A 25,503-nucleotide genomic window follows, 5' to 3' on the forward strand; every position below is an offset into this window, starting at 1 on the left:
CTTACGTAAAATTACTGATCACACGGACCCAGCTCAGCCCTCCTTTATGTAAAATACGGATCACAGGCTAATCTAGCTATTTGACTCAAAGAACCAGACTTACTAGATATTATAGTAGAAGAAAAGGTTAACTAGAGATATTTTCAGGCTACAGTCAGCATTAAAAGATAGGAACCAGAGAGGATAACTCACTCAGCTATCAAGCACTAGAATGATATGACTTGGATTGAAGAGATGCAAGAGATGAGATGAGACAAGGCCCTTCAGGTGAGCTATTAGATTGCTACGTGCAGTATCAAGGTTCTACTCAGATGGCAGGATATAGAGAGAGTACAACTTAGTATAAGCATAATGAAGTAGCCTTGTAGCCTGTGGCTCATAACACCACTCCCCCCTTTATGACTCAACCCCCTTTTGCGGGTTAGCATCTTTCCACGGGTTGGCATTAAAAAACCCCTTAGGGAAAAAGCTTCACCCTCATTTCTTTCTCCGCACCTTCCTATATCTGTCTTCTGCTTGAGGATACTTCTTGTTGAACTCAGTCATTAATTCTTTTGCATTCTTAAGTCCACTTTCTGGTTCCCATGAATCATAATTTGGACCGTACCCCTTCCAGCTAATTAAGTATTCTATTCTTTTCCCCCTCTTTCTTTTATCTAATATTTCATTGATTTCAAATTCTTCTTCTTCATCAATTATGATTGGTGGCGATGGTGTTTGATTTTGTCCTTTGATTTCACTTTCCTTGAACTTTTGTAATAAATTGACATTGAACACAGGGTGAATTCTCTGCATTGACTTTGGTAAGTTGATTTTGTAAGCGTTGTCTGATACTTGCGCTGTGATGGTAAAAGGACCTAACCAGCGGTGAGAGAACTTAGCTGTAGGCTGGGTCGTCGATATGTTCTTGTTACTTAACCAGACTTTGTCCCCACTTTTCCATTTCGGTGATTTCGTCGTTTTGTTTTCGTGTTGTGTTTTCATCGTTTCTTGTGTTAGATTCATCGCATCTTTTAGTTCACGTTGCACTTCTTTGATTTGGTTCATCCGATCTTCTACAACTGGCAGGCATTGTTCGCTCGATGGTACATCTGTAAACGCAACATCAAATCCATAGTTCGCCTTGAAGGGGGATATCCCTATGGCTACATGGTGATTGTTGTTATATGAGAATTCAGCGAATGGAAGAAGATCATACCAGTTATCTTGCTTATAAGAAGTGTAGTGCCTGATGAATTGTTTGACTGCCTTATTGGTGATTTCCGACTGGCCATCCGTTTGAGGGTGGTACGCAGTTGATGATTGAGTCTTTATTCCCAATCTTTTATGGAAGTCTTTCGTTGCTCTTGAAATGAACACATTACCTCTGTCGGAGGTGATCGACTTAGGCGTACCATGCAGCCTCCATACTTCGTGTATCATGATTTCAGCTAACTGTTCGGATGTCAGGCTTTTGTTGCATGGCATAAACTGAGCCATCTTGGTTAGTCGGTCGACTACAGTTAATATGCTATCATAACCTTGTGATGTCGGCAAGTCGGTTATCAAGTCATAGCAGATATCCAGCCAGGGACCTTCAGGTACAGGAAGTGGTCGTAAGCTACCGAAAGGTTTCTCAGTCCTTGACTTTACCCGTTGGCAGGATTGGCAGCCATCCACATAAAGGTTCACAAAGGCCTTCATTCCCGGCCAGTAGAACGATCGTTTAACAAGAGCTAAGGTTCTCATCCTTCCAGGATGTCCTGCTAATCTGCTGTCGTGCCGCGACCGTAGGATTTGTATTTTCAACTCTTGATCCATAGGCACAACTACCTTGTTGCAAAAATACAATACATCATTAACAGTCTTGTAGTTCTTTAGTAGTTTCGAAGTTGGCATTTCTCGGCATAATTGTTTGATGTCATTTAGTTTTTGATCGTTCTTGGACTTGTTCTTGATAGCAGCTAAGATCTCTAAATCATTCCATATAGCTTGACTCGTCTCTTCTTCTTGAATTTCTTCCTCATTTTGTTCTTCCACCAGTACCTCTCCCTCATCAATGAACCACATTTCAGCGATGTCAAGTTCCTCTACAAACACATCTTTTGGGAGATTTTCAGGTTTCAACAGTTGACCGAATGACAGTTTCTCGCTCTCAGCTGGGATGAAATCTGGTCTTCTTGATAACGCGTCTGGTTTCGCTGATTGTCTTCCAGGTCGAAACCGTATCTCAAAGTCAAACTCTCCAAGTGTTTCTGCCCATCTAGCCTGACGTCTTGTCAGTTCTTTAGTTGTCATTAACGATTGTAAGTTTTTATGGTCTGTGTATACAACAACATTTAGGCGGTTGGGGTTCCCCTCTAAATATTGTCGCCATTCCTTGAACGAAGCCACTACTGCCAATAACTCCTTATCAAAACTCTCGTAGTTTCTTTCTGCTTGTATTAGAGATCTAGATAGGTAAGCTATTGGATGCAATTCATTGTCGTCTTTGGATATTTGAGAAAGGACCGCTCCTAAGGCATAGTCAGAGCAGTCGCATTCTAGGACGAATGGGCGATACGGATCCGCGATTTTCAGTACTGGCGCCGTTGTGAATGCCGTTTTCAATGCTTCAAAAGCCCTTTCTCTGTCTTCGTTCCATTCAAATAGTACATTTTTCTGCGATAATTCATGCAATGGGCGTGCTATTTTCGAGAAATGACTGATGAAGTGTCGATAAAAGTTGGAAAAACCTAAGAACATTTGGACTTCCGTGAGATTCTTCGGGCGAGGCCATTCTTTTACTGCTTTGACTTTGCTTTCGTCCATTCGGATTTGATTCTTCGAAATGATGAGACCTAAGTATGAGATTTCTTTCTGAGAAAACTTGCATTTCTCTGGTTTTAACCATACATTTTGCTCTTTCAAAATCCTAAGAACATCCTTCACCACCGCTTGATGATCAACACCAGGTCCTGTATAGATCAGTACATCATCCTGATAAGCCGCTACATCCCTTCCAATATGACTTTTGAGAACATCTTGAATAAAGTATTGAAAAAATCCCGGTGCTCCGGTGGGACCAAAGGGCATGGTTAATGGTTCAAACTGTCCTTCCTTGCAAATGAACGCCAACTTAGCCTCGTCACCTTTGCGTACACGTAAATTATTGTAGCCATTACGCATGTCCAAACTAGTAAACTCATCAGCATTCAATAAGCTATCAATCAATTCCATCGTTAACGGTAGCGGATATTTGTTTTTGACAGTGACTGCATTTAATTTCCGGTAATCAAAACATGGCCTTAAGTTGCCATCTTTCTTTCCCGTGAATAGTACCGGCGCCGCCCATGGTGAGGTTGTTCTCCTGATTGTACCATTCTGAAGGCCTTTCTCTAACATTTCGTGGAGGACTTCACTTTCCTTCGGAGATAACAGGATGACTTTTCCAGCTTGAGGTGTTGCTCCAGGGACTATATCTACTCGGAAATCATACGGGCGATGTGGTGGTAGTACATTAGAATTAGATTTTTCGAACATATATAAGTATTCATGATAACATTCCGGTACTAATTCAGCAGCTGTCTTCTCAGGTTTCTTCAATGCTTCTTCTGCTGCCAGTTTCGCCGATAAATTCCACGATGCTTTAGCAGTGTCAATCATAATTTGGGACGGCTTCAGTTTTTCTTTCAATTGCTGTGATCTTGTACTTGGTCGTAGGACGTTTGAAGTCAGTCTGTTGATGGCTGAATTAGGAAGATACAATCGCTTGCTAGTGTTCTTTAAATTTTTGGAGAAAGGTTGAATACACGCACTCTGCGGGGGTTGTAATGAGTTCGTACACAACTCAACCCCCTTGTCATTTTGCCTAGCGTGCCTCACTGGCTCCAATTCCTGTTGGTCCATAGAGGTCTGGTTCGGCGTTGACAATATCATTTTTTCAATGATAGCAGGTTTCTTCTTTCCTTTACCGTCATCGTTTTCTTTGTTTTTGAATTCTGTAAGGAGATTAAGCTTGTCGGCTGTTTCAAGAGAGGTAAGGGTACTAGGAGAATCACACTCACATTGCGGGGGTGTTGATGAGTTTACAGACTCCACCCCCTCGTTAAGATTCCTAGCTTTCCTCTTGGGTTCCACAAGGGCCTTCGAGGTGTTTGTCGGTCTCAACGAAGTCGACTCGGCGACCGCAATGCTTGATTCATTCAATGATAAGGTTCCATCTTCCCAATTGATAACATGCCAGTTCTTTCTGATCCAGGGAATACAAAGAATAACATCGTATTTGTCCTTCAAGTCAGTGATTATAAAGGTCGTTGGTGTTGTTGCAGTGCTGTTGACATGGAAGTCTCCTGTGTGAGTAACTTGAGTTTCGTGACCGCTGAAACCTGTTACCTTTCGTATTTGTGGTAACGGAACCGTGTGGAGTTTGTGATTATGAGCAAACAGTTTACTCATTGCCTCATGGGTGGCTCCACTATCCACGAGGGCTTTGGCAACAACAGTTGTGGCAGATGCTGAGTCAAATAAAGTGATGTTATGAAAAATTCGGGTGTCTTTTATTTCAAGTTCATCAATAACACTACTTTTTAGATTCAACATGTTCTTGCTCAGGGGTGGCACAACTAGCACTCCCGAGCGCCGCCATTTTTCGATCCTTCAGCTTTACTTTCCTCCGCTTCTTCTTTCACTCCATCAATCTCAGCTACTTTTGATCTATACTTAAAACCACCTCTTCCTCTCCAGTTACTTCTCCAACTACCTCTTCCACCTCACCTGTGGAGCCTGTATAAAGTGACTTACATGCCCTGGGTAAAATGACATTTACCCAGGGCATGTATGCCAGACTTTGGCAGCAGAGCAGCTCAGGACTCCTGGAGCACATCCTCAAAGCCTTATAACTTCTTTTTGAAAAAGTTTTTACACACTATAAATCACCTCAGGGTACATCAAAGAGTGTATTCTTTATTATTCCTTCTTTCAAACTTATCTGAATCTTGAGTTAATCTCAAGGTCCTTGCCAGAGCGCTCTGAGGACCGCCAGAGCGCTCTGAGCAGCCCTCAGAGGCCTCAGCTCTGACTTGTCAATTTTCGGAGTTGACCTGAGGCTGCTGCATTACTTGCTGGAAATCACTCCAACACCAAACTACACATGACCGAAGTAGAATACCCAAATTCCTCTTGATATCAACCCTCGCTCTGGTCCTTCCTCAAGTCGTCACAACTTATGTATGTAGTCACTATCTTGACCTTGGCACAATCGATAAAATGATCCTTTTGTTCTGATCAATCGACTCTACCCATTTTGACTTCACCCGTTCCACCTCAAGTTGTTTTATGTTTTATGTCCACCTCAAGTCGGTATATGTCCTCGCTGTTTGATATTTGGTCAAAACTAGATAAGCCAATTCATTTTGATTTCACAAAAACACAGGCACCACAACAAAGCAGAGAGATGCACTAGAAATTCAAAAAGTTTCTTAAAAAAAGGTCTAACAACGAACAATGACATAAAGATCGCATTTGGTCAAGGAACATTTGAAATAGATCAATCTATCTTTGACCATCTGAGGCATCAGCTGGACAAAGACCCGCAACAATAAGCATTGTAACTACATGAGACATACAAAGCAATGACTATGTTATGTGAAAACCCCAACTGATGAAAATAGAGAAAGAACATTGATTTCACAATGATGAAAGCCTGAATCGATGTATTGACTACTAATCGGAAGAACTTTCATCGTCATCTGACAAGCTTCCTTTTTCACTTGGAGACTGTTCTTCTTCAGAAGTGGAACTTCCTTTTTCAGTTGAACTTGTTTCATTGGAATCGGAATCGGAATTGGAATCGGAATTTCGGGTCTTTTTACTCTTATGAGAGCCTTTGTTCATACCACCTTGCGCCAATTTCAAGAGTTTCCGACGTCCTTGACTGATAGGTTGATTGTCCGTATGTTCGGCAGTTGATTGATTTCGCTTGTTTGGGTTTGCTGCAGGGAGGCGAGTCTGAGGGAGTGCTGAGCCACTTGGTTCTTTTTCATCATCCTGACCAAGTAGAGATTGCTGTTGGGTGTTGTCACTTATCGCCTCGAGCGTAAAATTGCCGTTCTCAACGTCTTGTGCCCAAAGTTTAATCACTGCACTAGTTAATTTCCGATGACCTACATCAAGGTCAGATTGTTTGAGCAATGATCCAGGCTTTTGGACAATCTTCACAGGCCATTTTGACTTCAAAATTTGTCCAACAGGGTCTTGATTTTTCGGAAATACAGCACCTGGAACATGTACACCTACAAACAGTCAAATGTACATCAGACTTCAAATAGCAAACACAAATCAAGATGAAATGAAAACAGAAATGAAACATACGAAGAAGTTCATTCAGCCGTGCTCCCAAGGTACTTCTTCGCTCATCACTGGGTTGTCGAGTAGTAGATTCGATCTCCTTAGCTGTTTCAATTCCGTGAACATAAGTTGAAAACTTAGAGGGAATTTTCTCGATGTCAAGCGCCCATTTTGCAAATCGGACGTTGTTTGAATAGGTCTGTGACCAGCCGTCAATACCTCCACAGCTGGCTGTTGTAAGATAGTATGCTATCTGATTTTGTTGGCAAACAACAGCAAACTGATAAAAAGGGCGTCTCATAAGTAACTCAGACATAAATATCGTTGGGTGTGACAAATAAGGAGTCTTACGTCATGATGAGCTTTCTTTACGGCTACCAAAGACTTCTTTTGAAGCGTAGCCACCGATGGTGATGGTTCCGGTTTACCATGACACATATGAACCTTTTCAACATTGACCAAGCGATTGAAGATGGGCTGATACTTTTCTTTTGCTTCATCCGTAAGGTTGTGAACTCGAGGTGCCCGAGTTGTTGTATCAAACTCTTGTACATTGACACCAGTTTTGTCCTCGTCTGAAACTTCCGTTTGATCTTCGAGGTCTTGATTGGCGTAGTCTGGCAGATTGGCCAAGGCGAAGAAATATGGATCACGAAATACCCTTTGTTCGTCCTTGGAGAGTTTGTTCCATTCATCCGACATTTTCTGATTCCGAGCCACCCAAGTGTCTTTGTCATCGCGATCCGGAACTTGATGATGTCAAAGTATGAGAGGAAAGAGTGATTGATCGAAAAGTGTTATGATGAGGTGTTGAAGAGTTTGAAATCGAATATGACAGTAAACGACAACATCAAGTAAAATGAAACAAGTTTGATTGGATTATGATGATGTTGGAGAGTTAGAAATCAAACATGACCGAGAAAAATTCAAGTAGAGTGAGATCATGTTTGATAGAATTGTGATGATGTTGAAGAGTAAAATTCAATTAGAGTGTTATGATGATGTTAAAGAGTGTTTGATTGAATAAGACCAATACAAAGTATATAAAGATTCGATGTGATAATGATGATTTTGAAGAGTTTCAATCGAATTTCAAATGGAATCAATGTACGATCAGTCGAGATTGATTTTGTATGGTGTTGATAATTTTCGATATGAATAGTTGTCAGAATAACAAGCAGTGGAATATAAGGATATCATCAAAGTACACAGAGAAAATGGTGATATGATTGTTACACTTACGTTGGTCACCAAGGCACTTGATACAAAAGGAAAGGAATCGAATCCAAGGATTGGCCTTGACTTTCTTTGACCCAAATCCTGTGAAACATGTGATGGCTAAGGTTATCTAATCTTCAGAAAAGAAACAAGGGGAAGAAAAATTGCTTACACCAAATTCCAGATTACAACTTCAGGCACTCCAGCCATGAGCGCAATCATGAGGATCCTTTTCTCAAACTCAAATCGCATGATCTTGACAAGATCTTTGATTTCTTTTGGAGCTTTGCTGCGACGAGAGTCTTGGTGAACAATTGCTTCTCGAAGACCAACAAGTGTCCATTTCGGGAGTTCATCTTCGAACATGTCTAATTCTAATTGGGGAAATCGAGATCGAAAGGGACCTTTGACTTTCGGATTGTTATTATTAGAGCCAGAAGGATTGATAGAGGGATCCGTATGTGGTGGCTGTCCTTGAGTATCCGTTGGAGGTGGTGACTGGTCTTCGCGAGGAGAGGTTTGAGCTGGATTGGTGGAAGTTTTGGTCCGACGAGTCGGACCCTTCTTCTTATTGGGGGCCTTCGTGTTTTTCTTTGGCTGTGTTTTCTTGGAGCGAGTGGTGTATGGCATTTTGGTGGATGGCAATCGGTTGGTGATTCAATTTTGATGGGCCGGTAGAAAAGATCAAGAGGAAGTGTCTAAAAGGAAAAAATGTTGATGAGTTGACGGATGATTCTGTGACTGGAGGGGTGACGTGGCCGTGTGAAAGGTACATACATGCACACACATGTCATGTATACCTTTCACACTGCATACTGTGATAGGTATGAATGGATTTATGGATAATCAAATATTTGATTTCTTGTTTTAGTTATCACTGTTTGAATTACATTTAGATAAACAACATCATCACGATCAAATCTTTTACAAAATCATTCAAAGCAAACTCAAGAAAACAAAAAAGAGTAAGGTGCTATTCCTGAGTTGCAATGATTGAACATTCAAATGAGAAAAGGTGGAAACTTTATAATTTGAAAAATGAAGTCACATAAAATAAGTTTGAGTTTAGGTGAGATGATTTATAGTGCTTGATCATGTGCTTTCACCGTTTAGATTTGAATGTAGGATTGAGTCACAATAACATAAATAAGATAATGAGTGATGCTCACGTACAGAAATTTGTGATGTTGCGAGGGGGTTGCGTATGCCAAAATTGAGCATACCGTACTCAATTTTGGCCCAAACTGGATGGTCTAAAAATCAAAGTTGCTTGAAAAATGATTTCAAGTTGAGTTTGAAAATGTCACCTTGGAAAATTTCTATGTCTAGATGGTCCCATAGAGGTTTTTGTGATGTTGCGGTGAGTTGAAGACACCTCCAATCAGTGTACCTTACTCAATCTTTCCCCAAAATTCATGATCAAATAACAAAAGTTGTTCGAGAATGGATTTGAAGTAAAGTTTGATAACATCATATTGGAAAATTCCTATGTGTAGATGGACAAGTGGAGGGTTTGGTGATGTGGCGGGAAGTCAAAAGCGGCACAAATTAAGCATTCCTTACTCAATTTTGCTCTGAACTGGATTTTCCAATAATGAAAGTTGTTCAAAAATTAATTAGAAGTAGAGTATTATAGGACAATATTTGAGAATTGTTATGTATTGATGGTCACATACACGAAGCTTTGTATGTTTTGGGGGGTTGAAGATATCACAAAATGCCCATATCTCTTTCAGTTTGGGTCCAAACTGAAAGCTTGAATAATGAAAGTTATTCAAAATCGAATTTGACTTTCCATTTAATATAAACTTTCTGTAAAAAAATGACTTCTTGACATACCTTTGCCCAATTCGATTTTTAGCACATATTTTTGGGTCCCTAACGCATCGACCCGGGACTGGGGCCACCGGGCCGGGACCGGTGACGGGCCGGGCCCGGGTTTTCACGGCCTCCTCAAAATGCTGAGGAGACCGGAAGTAGTGTGCTCACGAGCCGCCGAAAGGGCCCGACCCAAAGGGGCCCGGCAGGTGGGAGCGATGTGAGAGCAGGAAAAAGCGAGCTGAAGAGCTCAGCAAAGTCAGTAAGCAGCGGAACGAGTCAAAGTGACTGAGTGGGGATGTTGTTTATTGCTCCGAATACTGTAGTGTAGATACAATAAATGTAGATCACATGATTTTTTTGGAGTTCATGATTTGATTGATGAATTTGTTGAAGCTCTTGAGGCAAACCGCTGCTTCAAGGGTTTGAGTTTTCATCGAACTACGAAGGTCGGTAATTGTCCTACCTGCAGTGGAGAACTCACGCTCGGTAGGAGTAATGGTGGCTGGAATAGCAAGGAAGATGCGTGCCATCTTGGAAAGAATCGGAAATTTGTGACCCTCGTTTTGCCAATACTTAAGTGGGGTGTAAGTTTCGTCCTCTCGCTCGGTCGAGAGATAAGTTTGAAGCTCGGCCTCGATGCCTTGAGCTTTCTTTTTAGTGACAAAAGATCAAGGACGATCTTCAGGTGGCGGTCCAGATTCTTCATTGTTTACTACGGGCACATCGACATGAAATTTTTTACACTCATTCAAGAAGAGTGTCTTCCAATCATCCCAATGATCGAGTCCAGCAAGCGCTAGAGTTGTATCGCTTAACTCTTGATCCTTGCTGCGTGGGTCAAGAATCAGAGCACAGAGACAAACAGGTTTCACGAGGACTTTTTTGTAATATGTTTCGGCCTTTGTCTTCATTGGTTGAATGGCTTGTCGGAGCTCTTGAGCCTCGTAGTTACACCAGCTCTATCAAAATATGAGCAAAGTCAACATCGTGAGACAGAATAAGAAGATTATCAAAAACCAACGTACCGAGTTCAATTTCTTAATGATCCATTCATATACTGGAATCACATCTCCAAGGCTTGGGTATTTGCTTGCTGAAAGATCCTTTGTAGCAGACTCGAACGGCTCCAGGAATTCAATGAGATGGCCAATGAGCTTCCACTCGTCATCTGACAGAGCATATGGACTATATTCAGGATTGTTTCGGCATTTTGTGTCAATTGAAACACGTAATCGGTGTGCTCGGCGATAACAGTCTAGGTCAGAGTTCCATCTTGTGTCGACATTTCGGACGAGGTTGAGTTGATAGCCTAAGTCAGCCTCAACTTGCTTGAGAAATGACTGTAAGCGCTGCGGCGACTTGTAGATCCAAGCAATAAGCTTGAGGAGTCGAGTGAGAACTGAGTTGACATCCGAGGTTTGAATCGGTTCCAGGAGAATAGCTAGATTGCGTGGTACTGGACCATCTTCACCAAGTTTTCGGGCAAATGTTTTGAGTCCGTCTCGAGCAATGAGGTTTATGACATGGGCAACGCATCCAAGGAGATTTTGGTCTCGGTTGAAGTTTGGACAGACTCTTTCGAGAGCATCGGCCATTGTACCGTTTGAGCTAGCGTTATCAGCAACAATACAGAAGACCTTATCAAGTAGGCCATACTCTTCAAAGACCGGAATGAGATGATTGGCTAGGTTGATACCGGTATGCTCGCCATCAATCTCTTTGAGACAGAGTATGGCCTCTTGCAGTTGGAAACTTTCATCGATCCAGTGAACTGTGGCACCCAAGATTGATTTGCGATTTGGGGATGTCCAAGCGTCGCAGGTGATGCTCACCGCGGTTTGATTTTGAAAGATCTCCTTCATCACTACCTTCATTTCAACAAAAGTCTTTCGTACAGCATCTGCAAGAGCATCGGCGCCAACTAGGAACGGCGAGACTGCAGGGTTACACATTTCAAGTAGCTCTCGTAGTTCTGGAGATTCGACAAAGTTGAAAGGTAGCTCCTTCATGAAAATGAGGCGAAGTAGCTTAGTCTTGAGATTCTCGCGAGTGAGTTTAGGGATCTAGGATTGAAATACTCAGCCAGAGAACAAACAAAGATGACAGTCAATACAAGAAAGTCAACATACATTCTGGAGGTTCCCATTGGTGGTATAGCTCTTCATTGATCCACGCTCAACTACGGTGCTTTCGTAAATTTGATGACGGCGTTCCAAATGGCGCGCCATCGACTTTGTGCTGCAGGATTTATCCGGTTTCAGTGAAAGTCCACAGATTCTACCTCCTGCGGTTGGAATAGTTGCTTGACATATGTTTGATATTTCTTTTGAAACATCATCACGTTCAGTCTTGAAATGCTGCCAGACCCAAGAGGACTTGTGTGAGTTGTCGATCTCGGTTTTTTTGCGTGGAGGTGCTGGTGTTTTAGAGCTTTGGGTGGTCTTGGCTTTTGTTGGAGAGTCGGTGATTATGATTGCGCTGCCATCAGAGACGCGAGGGCGTTTAGAGGCCATAATCAATGGATGCAGAGGTGAGCAAAAGGTCAATCCTCTCAATGCTGAGCCACACAGCATCGAAATTTTTTTTTACGCCATTTACGCCCGGGCCGGGTCGAGCGGGCCAGGGCAAAAAGGAGGCCCGAATCGGCCTACATTCTGAGAGCCGGGTCGGGCCGGGTCGATGCCTTATGGGTCCCTATATCTCAGCCAATTTTTGTATTTTGATGTCTGGAACTGTTCCAGTCGATTCTTAGGAGTTTTTTAGGGTGGGTTTATTAATGAAGTTTTCCTCCAAAGCGACTTTGAAATTCCTTCAAAATTTTACCTCAAGAATGCACATATTTGTGCATTTAACGTCAAGCATGACAACATAACACCCTGCCACCAAATGAGATTTGTAACAGGCAGGGTGATTTTTTTGGGCAGAAATATTTGCAGCACCCTCATAACAAATCCAATTAAACAATGACCATTCATAACCATGTTCCATCGTCTTATGAAGGATTTGCTGCTTTTACTGAGGTTAGGGGTTAGGGGTTTGCATGAACCTCAAACCACTAAACACAATCAAGATGTAGATTTTTGTTACAACTGAAATAATTGACCCATAACGAAATGTTCTTCCGGACATTTTCCATTAATGTCTCGTCAGTAATCAATCAATATTGAGTGAGATGTGTACCCTTTGTGCAACTCGCGGATTTCGATTTTCAACAAAATCCATTATATGTCCATCATGAGTGTACAATTTGAGATTGTGCTCATATTAAACTCCCTGTGAAATCGTTTTCTGAATATCTTACATTATTGGTTCATCCAGTTCGGATGATTATTGAGTCATCTGTGTACATTTTGAGTCATCTAAATCACAGTAAGATGATAACTATCAAATAAGAGAGTCATTAGTACCCAATGGAAGCTATATTATTGGCCTTGAGAGTACTTGATGTACTTGTCAATCGTGTACATAACACTAAATGTGTATCATATGCCCAAGAGATAGGAATGGGACTTTTTTAGGTCTGGATACATGTGTATCTGGTTCACGCTAAACGGCCGCAGAGGGCAGGCTTGATTAGCATAGTTAATAAGCCTGATACAGAGAGAAAAGACAACTAGAACTGAGACAATATAAATTTAAGTACAAGTTCTGAGGGTGGCTTTTTCGATATGTGCGCCTACAATTTTGGAGTTGAACACAATTTTTTCACAACAATACAATTTGTTTAACAATTTTTTGCTTAATACTGAAAGATATCTACTGTTAATTTTACATGTTCTCGATTATATCTAATTGCAAAAATAGATGAGTGAGATTGTTAGGGCGGGTGGGAGGAGAAAAAAATTTTTATCGCTGATAAAATTCTTGGACGAAAAAAGTATCAATCAGGATAATGAAGTTGGATGATTAGGAATAAATTATTAGATTATAATTTCTCGACTGGGGACATTGGGAATTAGGGAATGAGATCTTCCTAGACATCCAATTCTTCAGTGACAACATTTTGGTAAACTACTATAAGATGAGAGAAGTATAAAAATGCCGTCTGTGAAGAGTGGACGTGATTGAGTGATCCGGATACTTCATTACCCGATCCTTTTTTCCCGTCCCATTCCCATTCTTCAATACCTTGTACCGACTACTAGGAATGGGACTTTTTTAGGTCTGGATACATGTGTATCTGGTTCACGCTAAACGGCCGCAGAGGGCAGGCTTGATTAGCATAGTTAATAAGCCTGATACAGAGAGAAAAGACAACTAGAACTGAGACAATATAAATTTAAGTACGAGTTCCACCACCCTCGTATATCATAGAGTAGTGATGGTATTTTTTGAGTAGTGATGTAGGTGAGGATTTGGAGAATCGAAGCAAGGTGTTGAACTCTATGTACTAGGTGGGTCATGTTCTGGATGTTGTTGAATTTTCAATTGTGATAACATGTCAGCCGTTTATGACTACACTATTAAAGAAACTGTGATATTCAACGAGAATACTAACAGCTTTCCAACCGTGATATACACTCACGGACTGGTGACGTAGGATCACACGAACGGGATTCCTATGAAAGAAACCTGTACGAGGTTTTTTGAGAGTCAGCGTGTGGTTTGTAAACAAGGATTACAGTCTTGTTGTAAGACTCACTTAACGCTACCCAAGACTTGTTCGAGTCTATTGGGTGTTCACTTTTTTGCTGGCCCACGGCTGTAAAAGAGGAACGAATCAGCATAATGTCAGTATAAACTGCAAGCTGTGAAAGTCGCATGACTTTGATAGATGTTATCTATGAAGGGTGGAGGCTTACGAGCACTGCTCCAGGAAACTGAATGTGGCTTCCCGTGGTAAAACCGGCAGCTTGCGTGATGCGTTGCGTTTTATTCAGGTTCAAGAGCGGGTGAGTGCGTATATAAGTCCTGAATGCTTCCGACGACCATCTCCCGATGCATTGTATGGTGTCCATGTCCATGCCGTTTTGAGCATAGGCTGTGGCGCCACCGGCACGGAGGGAGTGTCCTGTTCTTGAATTCCCGAATACTTCCTTGAGGCGATTCATAAACCAGCTTCTAGTTGGTTGACGACCGTTTTCCTTAACTAGCCAAAACGGGTAGATCGGAAACTTCTTATCTCTTGCGACGGTGTATCTGAGGAGAGTTTTGATTGGGCAAGTTTGATCGCCAGGCCTGTTAACGATGGCTACAGGGGTACCCTTGAATTGAGGGTCTCCCTTGTGATAGGGAAGATTATAGCACGCTACTGAACCACATAAGGAAATGACAAGTGATGATCTACAGATGCATTTCCTGTCGTTTTGTAAATTCAAGGTGTCTGGGATGGTGAGTTCTCCTAACCGGTGCAATCCGGCGAATCCTAACGCTAAGATGGTGTTGAATAGACTATCGTCGAACGTAGTGTTGAAATAACTTGCTGCGATGGAGATATCGTAGATGGTGAAGGCGTTGGCTCGGATGGTAGGTTTAGAGAAAAGTTTTTGGCAACCTCTAAGCGATTCTTTGACCTTGGTCGATTGCCGGGTTATAAGGACTATTGGAAATTGATCTCGCATGTTGTATGAGATGCCAGTTAGATACTTTCCTACTGTGTCGGGAGTTACTTCTCGGGATATGACTGTGATGAAATGACAGAGGTTGGTTTCGCTGGGGTATAGACGGACGTGATGTTCTTTGCAGAACTTGACAAAGCGTCGGTATCCAGATGAGTATTTTGAGACAGTTGATTTTTCTAACCGGTTTTTGATATCTGATTGATTCAAAGTTTCTCGTTCTTTGAAGGAGAGGGGAGCTGAGACAGACTTCTTAATTCTGGCCATAGTGATAGATAGGAAGCGTTTTTATAAAATGATTGTCCGTTTTAGGGACGGAAGGGAGCGTTCTTGATATCCTCCGATGAGGGTTGAGGGATCAGGAGAGAAGGTTCTGAGGTGTAGTCTGGGAACCATGGACCGAGCTAGATCGAAAAGGCCTTTTGATAGTGCGTCAGCTACTTGGTTGTGTTGCCTGGGGACGAACCTGACCTTCACGTCTATCGGGTGTGATAGCATAAGGTCTACTGCATACTTGAATAGAGCTCTGGCTGCTGCAGTTGGACGGTGGGACGAGAAAAGGTACGAGACTGATTCCGAGTCTGTAAAGATCACCACTTTCGACGCTTTGAAGTCAACCGCCATCTTGATTGCTGATACGACGGCCAACAGTTCAGCCCAGTAGCTGTTCCGGGACGGAGGAGGTAAGGTACAGCTCCAGGCGCAGCCGTTGGACGGTTGCCAGAAACCGAAACCGGTGGGACAGGCATCAGTAAAAAACATGCAGTCCGCGTCTGTTAAGGTCCAATGGAGGTGTTTGAAAACTCTACGACCTGGCCATGCTTCTAAAGCGTTTGCTAACCAGTTCAGGTCTTCTACGTTTAACCGATTTAGGGGGATATGTGCATTTCTAATTGTTTTACCTGCGATTTTATCCCAGGACGACTGCAAAGCCCATCTACCGAGAGGAAAGATGTTTAGGCCCCAGTTGGCCCATCCAGTTATACGTTGCCATTCAATGAGGGGGTGAGATAAAACTGAGGTAAAGGTTCGGAGTGCTATGATGAGAGATATCCGTTTGCCTTCCGGAAGAGAGATGGATATCTCTTCACAATCAATTGAATAACCGATAATGTCGAGTTGGCTTCCAAAAATCTGCTTCTCCCAAGCCCAGGGGAGGTTGATGAAATCGAAGATAGATAAGAATTTAGCTTGATTTAAAGGAATCTTACGACCTTTCAACAACACCATATCAGAGGATAGCCCGATTCCCCAGGAATCGTCCATATATGCGTTTAAATCCGTGATGTTGAATTCATAATAAGCAATCCAGAGGACTAGTGAGAAAAACGCACACCACAACTTCGGGGAACTTGAACACCCAAAGTTAACGTTCCTGTCTGCGTGAAAAGCGTTTTTGATTTTGATTATTTGACGAAACTGCCATTGTCTTGAGACTGGAAGATTACGAAAAGCAGCATCTACGTCAGATTTCCAAAGAATAAATTTGTTTTTACCAAAGTAGTGGTAGAGGATGTAGGGGATGAAGTAAGGTATGCCATCTAAGTCAATAGCGATATCCTCTTTTTTTATTAAGTCATTGGGGGAAGGATTGCCGAAAGACATATTCGTGCACATCCTGACTTTCCCAGATGATGGATTGGTAGCTAAGCATAAGGGGGATACTTCCATACCGGGAAGTAGGGTGTAAAAGGGTGGGGAAAATCGATTTAATTCCATTTCCTTGTCTCTGGTTTTTGTAAGAACCTCTTCTGCTTCTGGTCCTGAAGCATGATTCTCGTTGAAGACAGTTTTAGAAGAGGGCATTTCAGAGATAGGCCAAAAACCATCCGTGAGACCTAAAATAATAGAATCCACGAAAGGTTTATTGGGGTGGTTTTTTAAGAGTGTTTTTAAATTTTTTACATTAATAGAACAATTTATTTGAAAGAGATCCGGCCGTCTTTCAATAGCATACGCTGCCTGAGGGTCCGAGGAGAGGGGAGGGGCTGATGGAAGAGGGTTGGCATGAATAGATGATTGAACAGCAGCTGAATAACCTTTGTCGAGCACATCTATTTCCAAGCCTCGTAGGAAAGTTCGAGCATTAGGCTTGTCGGTGAGCGACACTTCCTTGATGATCCTCAAAACATCCATCTTTGTTGCATACCCCGTGAACTCGGTCGCAGTCAGCGGCGCTGAAGGGGCACACACGTGCATTCCAGTTGTTACAAGGCTGATCAGCCACAGGTACTGAATCAGAATCCTTAACTTTATATTTCGGTTTGACGCGCCTTCCTTTCGGTTTTTTCTCGGCGGGACGATAATCTGACTGTCGAGACGAGGCTGCAGCGTCGGTGGAACGCTTAGTAGCACGAGCAGTAGAGGGAGACGCGGATTGGACAGATTGGTATCGAGCTGTGGGAATAGCAGCTTTTCCAAGCTTGCTCGAAGAGCTGTAAAGAATCCGATTATCGATACCCTTGAGAGATTTGTGTTTGTAATCTCCCCAGACCAAACTGGGACGTGAGGCAAACTCTTTCCGTAGTTCGGCGTCGAAATCCCAAACATCTTCCCAATGGACTCTGGCTTGAAATAATCCTGGGAGAGAAAGAATATATTCGAAATAACTTTTGATGGAAAGGGCTGCTGGAGGGAAAGCTGCGATGTAAGCGTGTTTAAGAACAGCCAGGAGATTCTGCCAATGATTATTGTCAGAAATTTCCTTAGGCGCAGAGCCTTCAACATTTTTAAGATCACCGTCTGCATTGATGCAAAGGCGGCTTTGAGGAGGGTCTGAGGACGCAACTGCACCATAGAACTTTCTAAGATCGACAAAGTTATATTCGAGCAAATCTTTCGTGAGGGAGTTCTGCCAGTTTGCTGGCCTATTTTTGCATGAGTTAAACGCACTGACATGGTGTTTAATGTCTGACTTGTATAATAGGGCAATTTGATTGACTTGAAAGGAGATAGGCGAGAACTCCTCAGGAACCAGATGCTCGTTGTCGTCCATGTACGGCGCGGAAGAAATAACGCTTGTAAAGGGACCAGCAGGAGCTGGGATTCCAGAAAAAGCTGGTGCTCCAGAGGCAGCTGGTGCTGTATTGTGAGAAAGAATGCCTGACTGGACAGGTTCTCCAGAGACAGCTGGTGCTGTAAAACGAGGATGTACGGACGAAACGTCCGAGGACAGGGAATGACTTCGACGTCTTTTGCCTTTATCGATTCTTTCGAAAATTGGTAAAGTAGCCGAGGGAGCCTGGCGTAAGGTTTGGCGATGAGGGGGACCTTGCGTACGAAGCACAGCTGGAGGCTGAGCTGACGGACGAAAGGAACTTTGACGTAACCGAGGACTCTTAGAGAAGGTAATCCTGTTGAGTAAGGAAGGCCCCTGAATAGGGGCTTGAACCGGAGGTGGAGGACTCGGGGTACGAATACCCACCGAATATATGTCTGAGATGAGAGGAGGCGGAGGTGGAGGAGGCCCAGCAGTGTTGGTAACCGGATTCGAAGGAAACATAGACAGATCCTCGAACCGCGGAGGCGATTTTGGAACAGGCCTTTCCAAAAAACCGTCGACCACTCCGTATATGTCGATAGTGGAAGGAGGTTCGAGTAAGCCACTAAGGACAATAGGAGGGATGGATTGGGGATCTGGGTTTTCAGGCCATTGATACGATAAGGGAAAAACAGGCCTGCCGGCCCTACGGTCGAGTTCAATGGCAACTCGAGCGACAGCAGAGAAGTGAAATAAGAAGTTTTCGTCTTCGTAATGATAGACGGACGCAATCTGTGTACGGAGTTGAGCCATCGAGGTGTTTTTACTCCCACCGGAGTCATCGTAGTGGGTAAGGATCTTATCGATGTCATCGAAAATAGCGGTTGTCTCATTCGCTTGCATGACATAGTCATCACCTAGATCAGTGATCATAATAAACTTAGAAAAAAGTTTTTTATATATAGAAAAAAAAATTTTTTATCGCTGATAAAATTCTTGGACGAAAAAAGTATCAATCAGGATAATGAAGTTGGATGATTAGGAATAAATTATTAGATTATAATTTCTCGACTGGGGACATTGGGAATTAGGGAATGAGATCTTCCTAGACATCCAATTCTTCAGTGACAACATTTTGGTAAACTACTATAAGATGAGAGAAGTATAAAAATGCCGTCTGTGAAGAGTGGACGTGATTGAGTGATCCGGATACTTCATTACCCGATCCTTTTTTCCCGTCCCATTCCCATTCTTCAATACCTTGTACCGACTACTAGATATGACCAGGGATGTGAGGATGCGAGGATGCACTAATAGGCCTGAATTCCACGAAATGTTAGTCCTGATTTCCGCGTAACTGACTATCTTCATAACCGACGCAATCAATCATCATACAATAAATGAAAAGTTGTAAGACAAACAAAACTAATGAGACTTTCAATCCAAATCTTTTTTTTACTGCACATTATATTATGATTTTTTAATATTCAAACCCCAAACTCGAGTCCTCTTTGAACTGCACATATATTTACAACACTCAAACTACTCATTTATGGTCTTACCAGGCGAGGAGGTTGGGCCCGAACCAAAGCGGAAAAGGAGAGAAAATGTCACTTCAAACTCGTCCATCGGCGCCAGGCTTGCCAATATGGAAGCTCTTGAAGAAGCGGATGCCAAAAACTTAGAGGCTCAGAGGGCTCGTCAGAACGCACCGGTTCCAGTGTTGCCCCCAATCAATCAAGCCGACTCAGATGAAGAGCCTGCACAACTGTATGATGCGTTCATGCCAGCTGATGTTCTACAAGATTTGGCTCAAGATGCGAACGCAGATCATCAAGTTATCAATTGAGCCAATTACTTTCGTAGTGTTACATACCAAGAACGTGCGCTCACGGAGGAACAAAACTGGAAAGAGGTGATACCGGCGATTTTCATTGCTTTCATGCCATGTAGCAGAACAACATTCCAATGGGCAGACCCGGTTCTGTGGAGCCGTGACATGAATCAGCGGTGCAATTGTGCACGTTGGCAAAGGTCGACCGTCACCGTGGATACAATTGATTGGTCCGGTGTGTTATCTACAGCATGTGGAATGTGTTTTATTTGTTAATCGCATGCTCATACTCAACTTTTTCTTTGAATTTTGTATGTATGTTAAAATAGGACGTGCTAAGACTCCACTTGAAACTTGCCGGTGCACTCCGGATGTGGTTAGGCTTCTACGTCAAGGTTACATAGGAGGAACGCCTGTAAACCCCAGGACCGCATATTCAATTCGATTGCTGCGATTCCATCATATATTGTGGAAGCACTGTAGCATCCGTATTGCACCTTTTGTCGAGGCAATCGAGGAGTATCTGGATCCTCGAAGTGCACTTCTCTTGGTTGCAGGAAGCGATCAGGTAAGTAGGTTATTTGTAACAAACAAATTGGAATAAACAAACACCAATTAGTATGATTCCTCTGTCTGATGTATCCAACAGACTCGTGACTGGCGAAAAGGCTTTTCAGCCGCCGTGGATGTTTTCAGAGAGATGCTGCGACTAGAGAGCATTCGCGCATCCACGGAAAAAAGAGCCGGCTCGAGAGTCCGGGCCGTAGTAGCGCAGCAATCCCCTTTGATAAATTATATAATTCCAAAGTGGCGTAATATGGAATACGGGACTTCTCACAAACCGCAACACCCAGAATTAATTCACCTCCGGACTTCCTATACAGCTATCTAGAGCAGTGTACGAAGTGACCCTGTACCACTGCTCTAGACAGTGAAGAGGTCTATCGCCGATTATCGCCACTATCGCCGCTATCGCCGATTATTTGGCCTCAAAATCAACAAAAAACAACCAAGTCCCTCAATCGCACATACCCCCGGTACCGGCCATACGTCCGATTCGGGCTACTCGCCAGGTGACCCACCCCGACTTTGTCTACACCAAGGCTTGTGGCTTTCGATCAACTTTTGACTTGTTCCACTCAAAACTTCGAAGCGACCGATGGTTCTCAAGTTTAATCATATCAACCATCAACAACCAATCACATCCCTATCAAAAATCAACACTCAACAATTGAAGATCAATCCTTTCATTAGACCAACAAGTGTTTTCACCTCTGACCGGATTCAGAGCCCTGATAACCTTGGGACCTTTGAGTAAGACAACCGGATTTGTACCTCACTGGTCTGGCCGAACGAAGGATTGTGATATCAACTGTTCTGAACACCTCATCAACCTCATCTATCAACATCGAAAATCTATCCAAATACCGCCCTTTGCATCAAGATGCCCAGACTTCCCAGAGATCAAAAATTCTTCCCCAGTATAAAGCCAAAGCGACATCGAGACACCGAACCTGACCGTCATCATATCCCCCACGATCGAGCCGTTAATCTCCTGCAGAACCTCGGAATTGGACCAGCTCGACCAGTTGAACCACCAGCTGAACTGGATAGACACGATGAACACGAAGACGATTGGAACAATCAACCCGATGTCAACTATGACCCTCAAGATGACCCACCTGTCCCTACCCTTGATGGCGCGGCCGAACGACTAGCTGAGGCTGCAAGAGCGCAACACTATGCTCAAAAACGGCTCAACTTCGAAAAACAATGGGTTGCTCTTGCAGCTCCTGTCACCGCTGTATACCTTGAGCGTCAGCATGCAACCCAGAATTGGACAACTAGCATGTCATACCTAGCCAACCAGCCCGAATGCCGCTGTAATAACCAAACCACCCGGCTGATCGACCTCATTGACATGTATGGTAAGTGGTGACAGCTTTCATTTTTTATTCTTACACTTATCATCTATAATTCTGTTTTACTAGGTCGATTAAGCAGTTACCAATTCACGTTTTGCAAGTGTTGTCCAGATGTCATCCGCCTTCTCTATGCAGGATACTTCGCAAGCTCACCTTCCCAACCACACACAGCCTTCTCGATTCCTCTCATTCAATTCCATAACCGACTTTGGCAGACCTCGGCACTTTCAACAAGTTCCTTTATTGACGCTCTTGGAGGTTTCCTGGACGATCGATCAGCTTCACCCCTCTATGGCCAGCTTCGTAATGGAACAATTTGCAAGCGGGAACTTAGAAAACCTATAACCCATTCAATTGATCTTTACCGGCGAATATTATATCATCAAGAACTACTTTACATAGAAGGACTCGAGCTCAGTTTACTAGAAGTATATGCCGACAAGTGTTCTCGCTGCTTTGGACCCAGAGAAGGTGAAGTAAAAGTATCACCAGATGAACCTGATGTCATCATATGCGCCGATGGCAACTTTCAACACCGTCATTACTCTTATGCCAGCAAAGACAACCCAGCCGAGCACGAATATCCCTCATCCTTCCTTTTACCCTTGCAGATCACAAAGGTGGCCGACTTGTGTAAGAATACTGCTGCACTAGCCAGCGATATCAAGGTTTGTCGCTCACATGATTCCACAGATCTTGAATACTGCATCGGCTGATCTTTTGTTATCTACCTTGTCTCATTCTGCAGACTGCTTGCTCAGACTCTCACACAGCAGCAAATGACACCCGAAGCAGCGCCACCTGGAGGAAATCGTGTGATGATAATGGACTTTTTGCGTTTGCATGTCGACACGACCTCATGCTCAAGATGGCAAACCTCCATGAGGAATCTGAGAAGTGAGTAATTTATTTCCACCTCGAATTTTGATTTCCACATCTAACTCAGTCGATCTCAATGTGTAGATTGCATTATCCAGTCAGCATACTGGGATACTTTCTAGAACAACTCCCCAATATCAAGTTTGGCGTTCTCTACGACATTGGGTGTCACCTTGATGCACACATCAAGAAGGTAAGAATTTCTGCCACTTGATTGTTTATTTTGTTTCTTCCGATTTATCAACTCACCTTTTTTATTACTGAATCAGAGGGGTCTCTTACCCAATTTTCAGACTCGATTGATGTTTGGGACAGCTGTGTTCCATGCATACGTCCACGAATGGGCATGCCAAATAGTTTACAATCCTCGATACAACAAGTACTGGGGTCTATCCGACGGTGAAGGTCTGGAGCGACTGTGGTCGTTCCTATCAGCCCTAGTAGCAGTGCTTCGGACATCAACCCGGTTACATCGATTTTGGGCGTTACACTGGCGCTGCAACTTTTACAACGAGAATCTAAAATCAACCAGTGGTAAGTCTCTTCTTTTTTAGTTTCAAATCCCTCTTAGTACTAATTCTTTGGGAATGTTACAGGGAAATGGCTCCTCAGCAAGTTGAACAACGCCAACCAGGTCAAGAAGGAAGCAAGCGAAGGACTATTGAATCTGTACACGCAACGCAACCCCTACGATCCTGACCGACAGTTTTATTCAGCTGATTTTCTCAGGGAGCAATGGATATTGGAAAGGAACGCACAAGCCAGCAAGAAGCATGCAGAAGAGCAACAAAAACTTGAACTGGGACGATTGCTATGTCTAGAACAAGAGATTCAGAAGCTCTGGTATGCCGGTCTATAATCTATATAAGATACTGATGACTGATACTCACAATGATTGATTTAAAATTTGCAGGAATAGCCCTGTTCCTACTGCTGAGTATGAAATATCACGGGCACAAAGGTTGAATGAACTCCAGGAAAAAATCACGACACAGCGAAGAAAGGTTGGAGCAGCAGATGTGCTTGCATTGCTAACTAGTAAGTGTATATTTAAAATCAAATGACATGATAATTGTGACTGAAACTCGTTCTCAGGGCCTGAGCACGATGGCCTTCTAATGGTTTGGTACTGCATGCGAGATGTCCGATCTAGGTTGATTGCAATATTCAAGGAAAAGTTGCCCCTTAACCAATCTCAAGCTCATGGTCGAGATTCAAACTTAGGTAAGTACATGCTTCATCTCAAAATTATCCGTAGGAACAGTACTAACTAGAAATACAGGTGTTTCTGGCAGGACTGCTGTTCTTGCCTCAATACGAAAGCATGCTGCCGCTCTCGGCAAGGCCGTTGATCGCTACCAAGAACGCCTCAACACTTTTCGTCAAAAATTCCCTAATCGCCTTGCGTATCCTCCTGATATTGAGTACGCAACGCTGTTCCAGATTGCGCCGGATGATCCTTTTTGGAGTGAAGGTCTCTTCACCAATCACAATGAACCATGGGCAATCGATCCCTCGACTCAATACGGAATGCGACAGCTTTCTTACCTTGAACGATCCGAAGAGGAACTGCGTAGAATTGGGTGGGAAGTACGACGTGAAATGCGATGGATCATCAACACTCGTACCCGAATCTCTCATCTTCTTCAATGTCTTCTCCATGGTATGTTGGAGCCCGGCTTACCTGACGTCGAAGCCATTCAACCCCTTCTCAACCATCCCACCCTAAGTCATATTGACCCTCAGTCTCGCAAAATTTCGGCAATAAATCTCCTTCACACTCGATTGATACGACTTTTGCACCATATGCGGAAGTCATCTAACAAATTTCAACAGGTGTTTCGAGGTACAGTAGCTCAAGCTGGTGATAATGGTCTTTCACAGGATTGGGGAGGACTTGGTAGGTTTGTGTCAAGTATTGGTGAACAAGGAATGTCGATGATTCCTGGATGTCTCTCATTGGCAGACAGATTGTGGCCAGTAGAACAACCAATAGAACAACGAGTAGAACTACCAGTAGACCAACCAGTAGCAGAAGATAGGAATGTTGTTGGAAATGAAGTCAATTTGGTTATTATTGAGGACGAAGAGGAAGATAAGGATGCAGATGAAGAGGAAGAGATTGTCAAACAAACAGTATTGAGTGCAACTGAGAAAGCAGTGTCTTCAGCACTTGATAGGTTAGCATTGTATGATGATATGGAAGATGTTGAGTATTAAAAAATGTACTTAGTTATTCTCTATTCAAAAACCTTGAGATATTTGTATGACATGCCTGAATGAGAATCAATTGAAGTGTTCAATAAGAATCCATTGAAGTGAAACAGAATCTCATGTAGACTTTTATGCTTGATTCAGAATGCATCAATGTTAAAAAAACCCATGAAAAACTCATGACATGAAAATGTATAGTGTTCTAAAATTGATAGTTTCATTGGTTTATGCATTACAGTTGCTTTAACCTGGCTTCTTGGAAGTTGCAGTAGAAGAAGATGTTACAATGAATCATGTTTAATCTTTTGAACAGTGGGAGACACCAATAAACAACCAAGTTTATTGGTGAAAATGGACCTGAGGTGCAGGAGCGGTGCGGGAGTCGTGATTGGTGAAGTGTTATGTGGATATATTGATCCATGTACACGTGATTAGTGGTGTGTGGTGGTACCATCAGAAAGCCCTGACCTTGGCGGAGAGTTTGAGTCTACCACGGACCATTTTGGATGTAACTTGAAAAAGTTATTACAGATTGCATCCATGCGCGTCACTGAGGTGCGCGGGGAAGACATGAGGGGCTCTGGAGTTTTCCACACACATCATGAGTGTGATTGGGTTGTAAATTCAGAAAGCCCCAGCCAATGCGCAGAAATTGAGCCCTTACTGGAGTTTTTTTATTGAGAAATGAAAAAGTTATCAACATTTCCATAGTTGCAAGTCATCACGCAGAAATAGCACATCTGGAGCGACGGTTCACCCCTCTTTTTT

At 43.0% G+C, this 25,503-nt stretch overlaps 3 protein-coding genes across 3 annotated transcripts; 1 reads left to right on the top strand and 2 right to left on the bottom strand.

The window, feature by feature from the left end:
* Positions 1–5,345: 5,345 nt before the first annotated feature.
* Positions 5,346–6,184, bottom strand: MELLADRAFT_76752 (uncharacterized protein; the record flags this gene model as incomplete). The annotated part of the gene is made up of 2 exons (XM_007405742.1): positions 5,346–6,122; positions 6,178–6,184. 2 exons carry the CDS (start codon positions 6,182–6,184, stop codon positions 5,683–5,685), a joined length of 447 nt encoding a protein of 148 aa, XP_007405804.1.
* Positions 6,185–6,905: 721 nt separating this feature from the next.
* On the bottom strand, positions 6,906–8,246 carry MELLADRAFT_70891 (uncharacterized protein; the record flags this gene model as incomplete). Its single annotated transcript, XM_007405741.1, has 3 exons — positions 6,906–7,055; positions 7,549–7,626; positions 7,697–8,246. 2 exons carry the CDS (start codon positions 8,152–8,154, stop codon positions 7,554–7,556), a joined length of 531 nt encoding a protein of 176 aa, XP_007405803.1.
* Positions 8,247–19,435: 11,189 nt separating this feature from the next.
* Positions 19,436–25,044, top strand: MELLADRAFT_102733 (uncharacterized protein; the record flags this gene model as incomplete). The annotated part of the gene is made up of 11 exons (XM_007405473.1): positions 19,436–19,720; positions 20,047–20,106; positions 21,162–21,645; positions 21,709–22,118; positions 22,254–22,310; positions 22,589–22,714; positions 23,228–23,364; positions 23,435–23,559; positions 23,617–23,745; positions 23,780–24,184; positions 24,974–25,044. 11 exons carry the CDS (start codon positions 19,436–19,438, stop codon positions 25,042–25,044), a joined length of 2,289 nt encoding a protein of 762 aa, XP_007405535.1.
* Positions 25,045–25,503: the final 459 nt, after the last annotated feature.

Source organism: Melampsora larici-populina (assembly GCF_000204055.1).
Source record: "Melampsora larici-populina 98AG31 unplaced genomic scaffold MELLAscaffold_4, whole genome shotgun sequence".
NCBI lineage: Eukaryota > Fungi > Basidiomycota > Pucciniomycetes > Pucciniales > Melampsoraceae > Melampsora > Melampsora laricis-populina.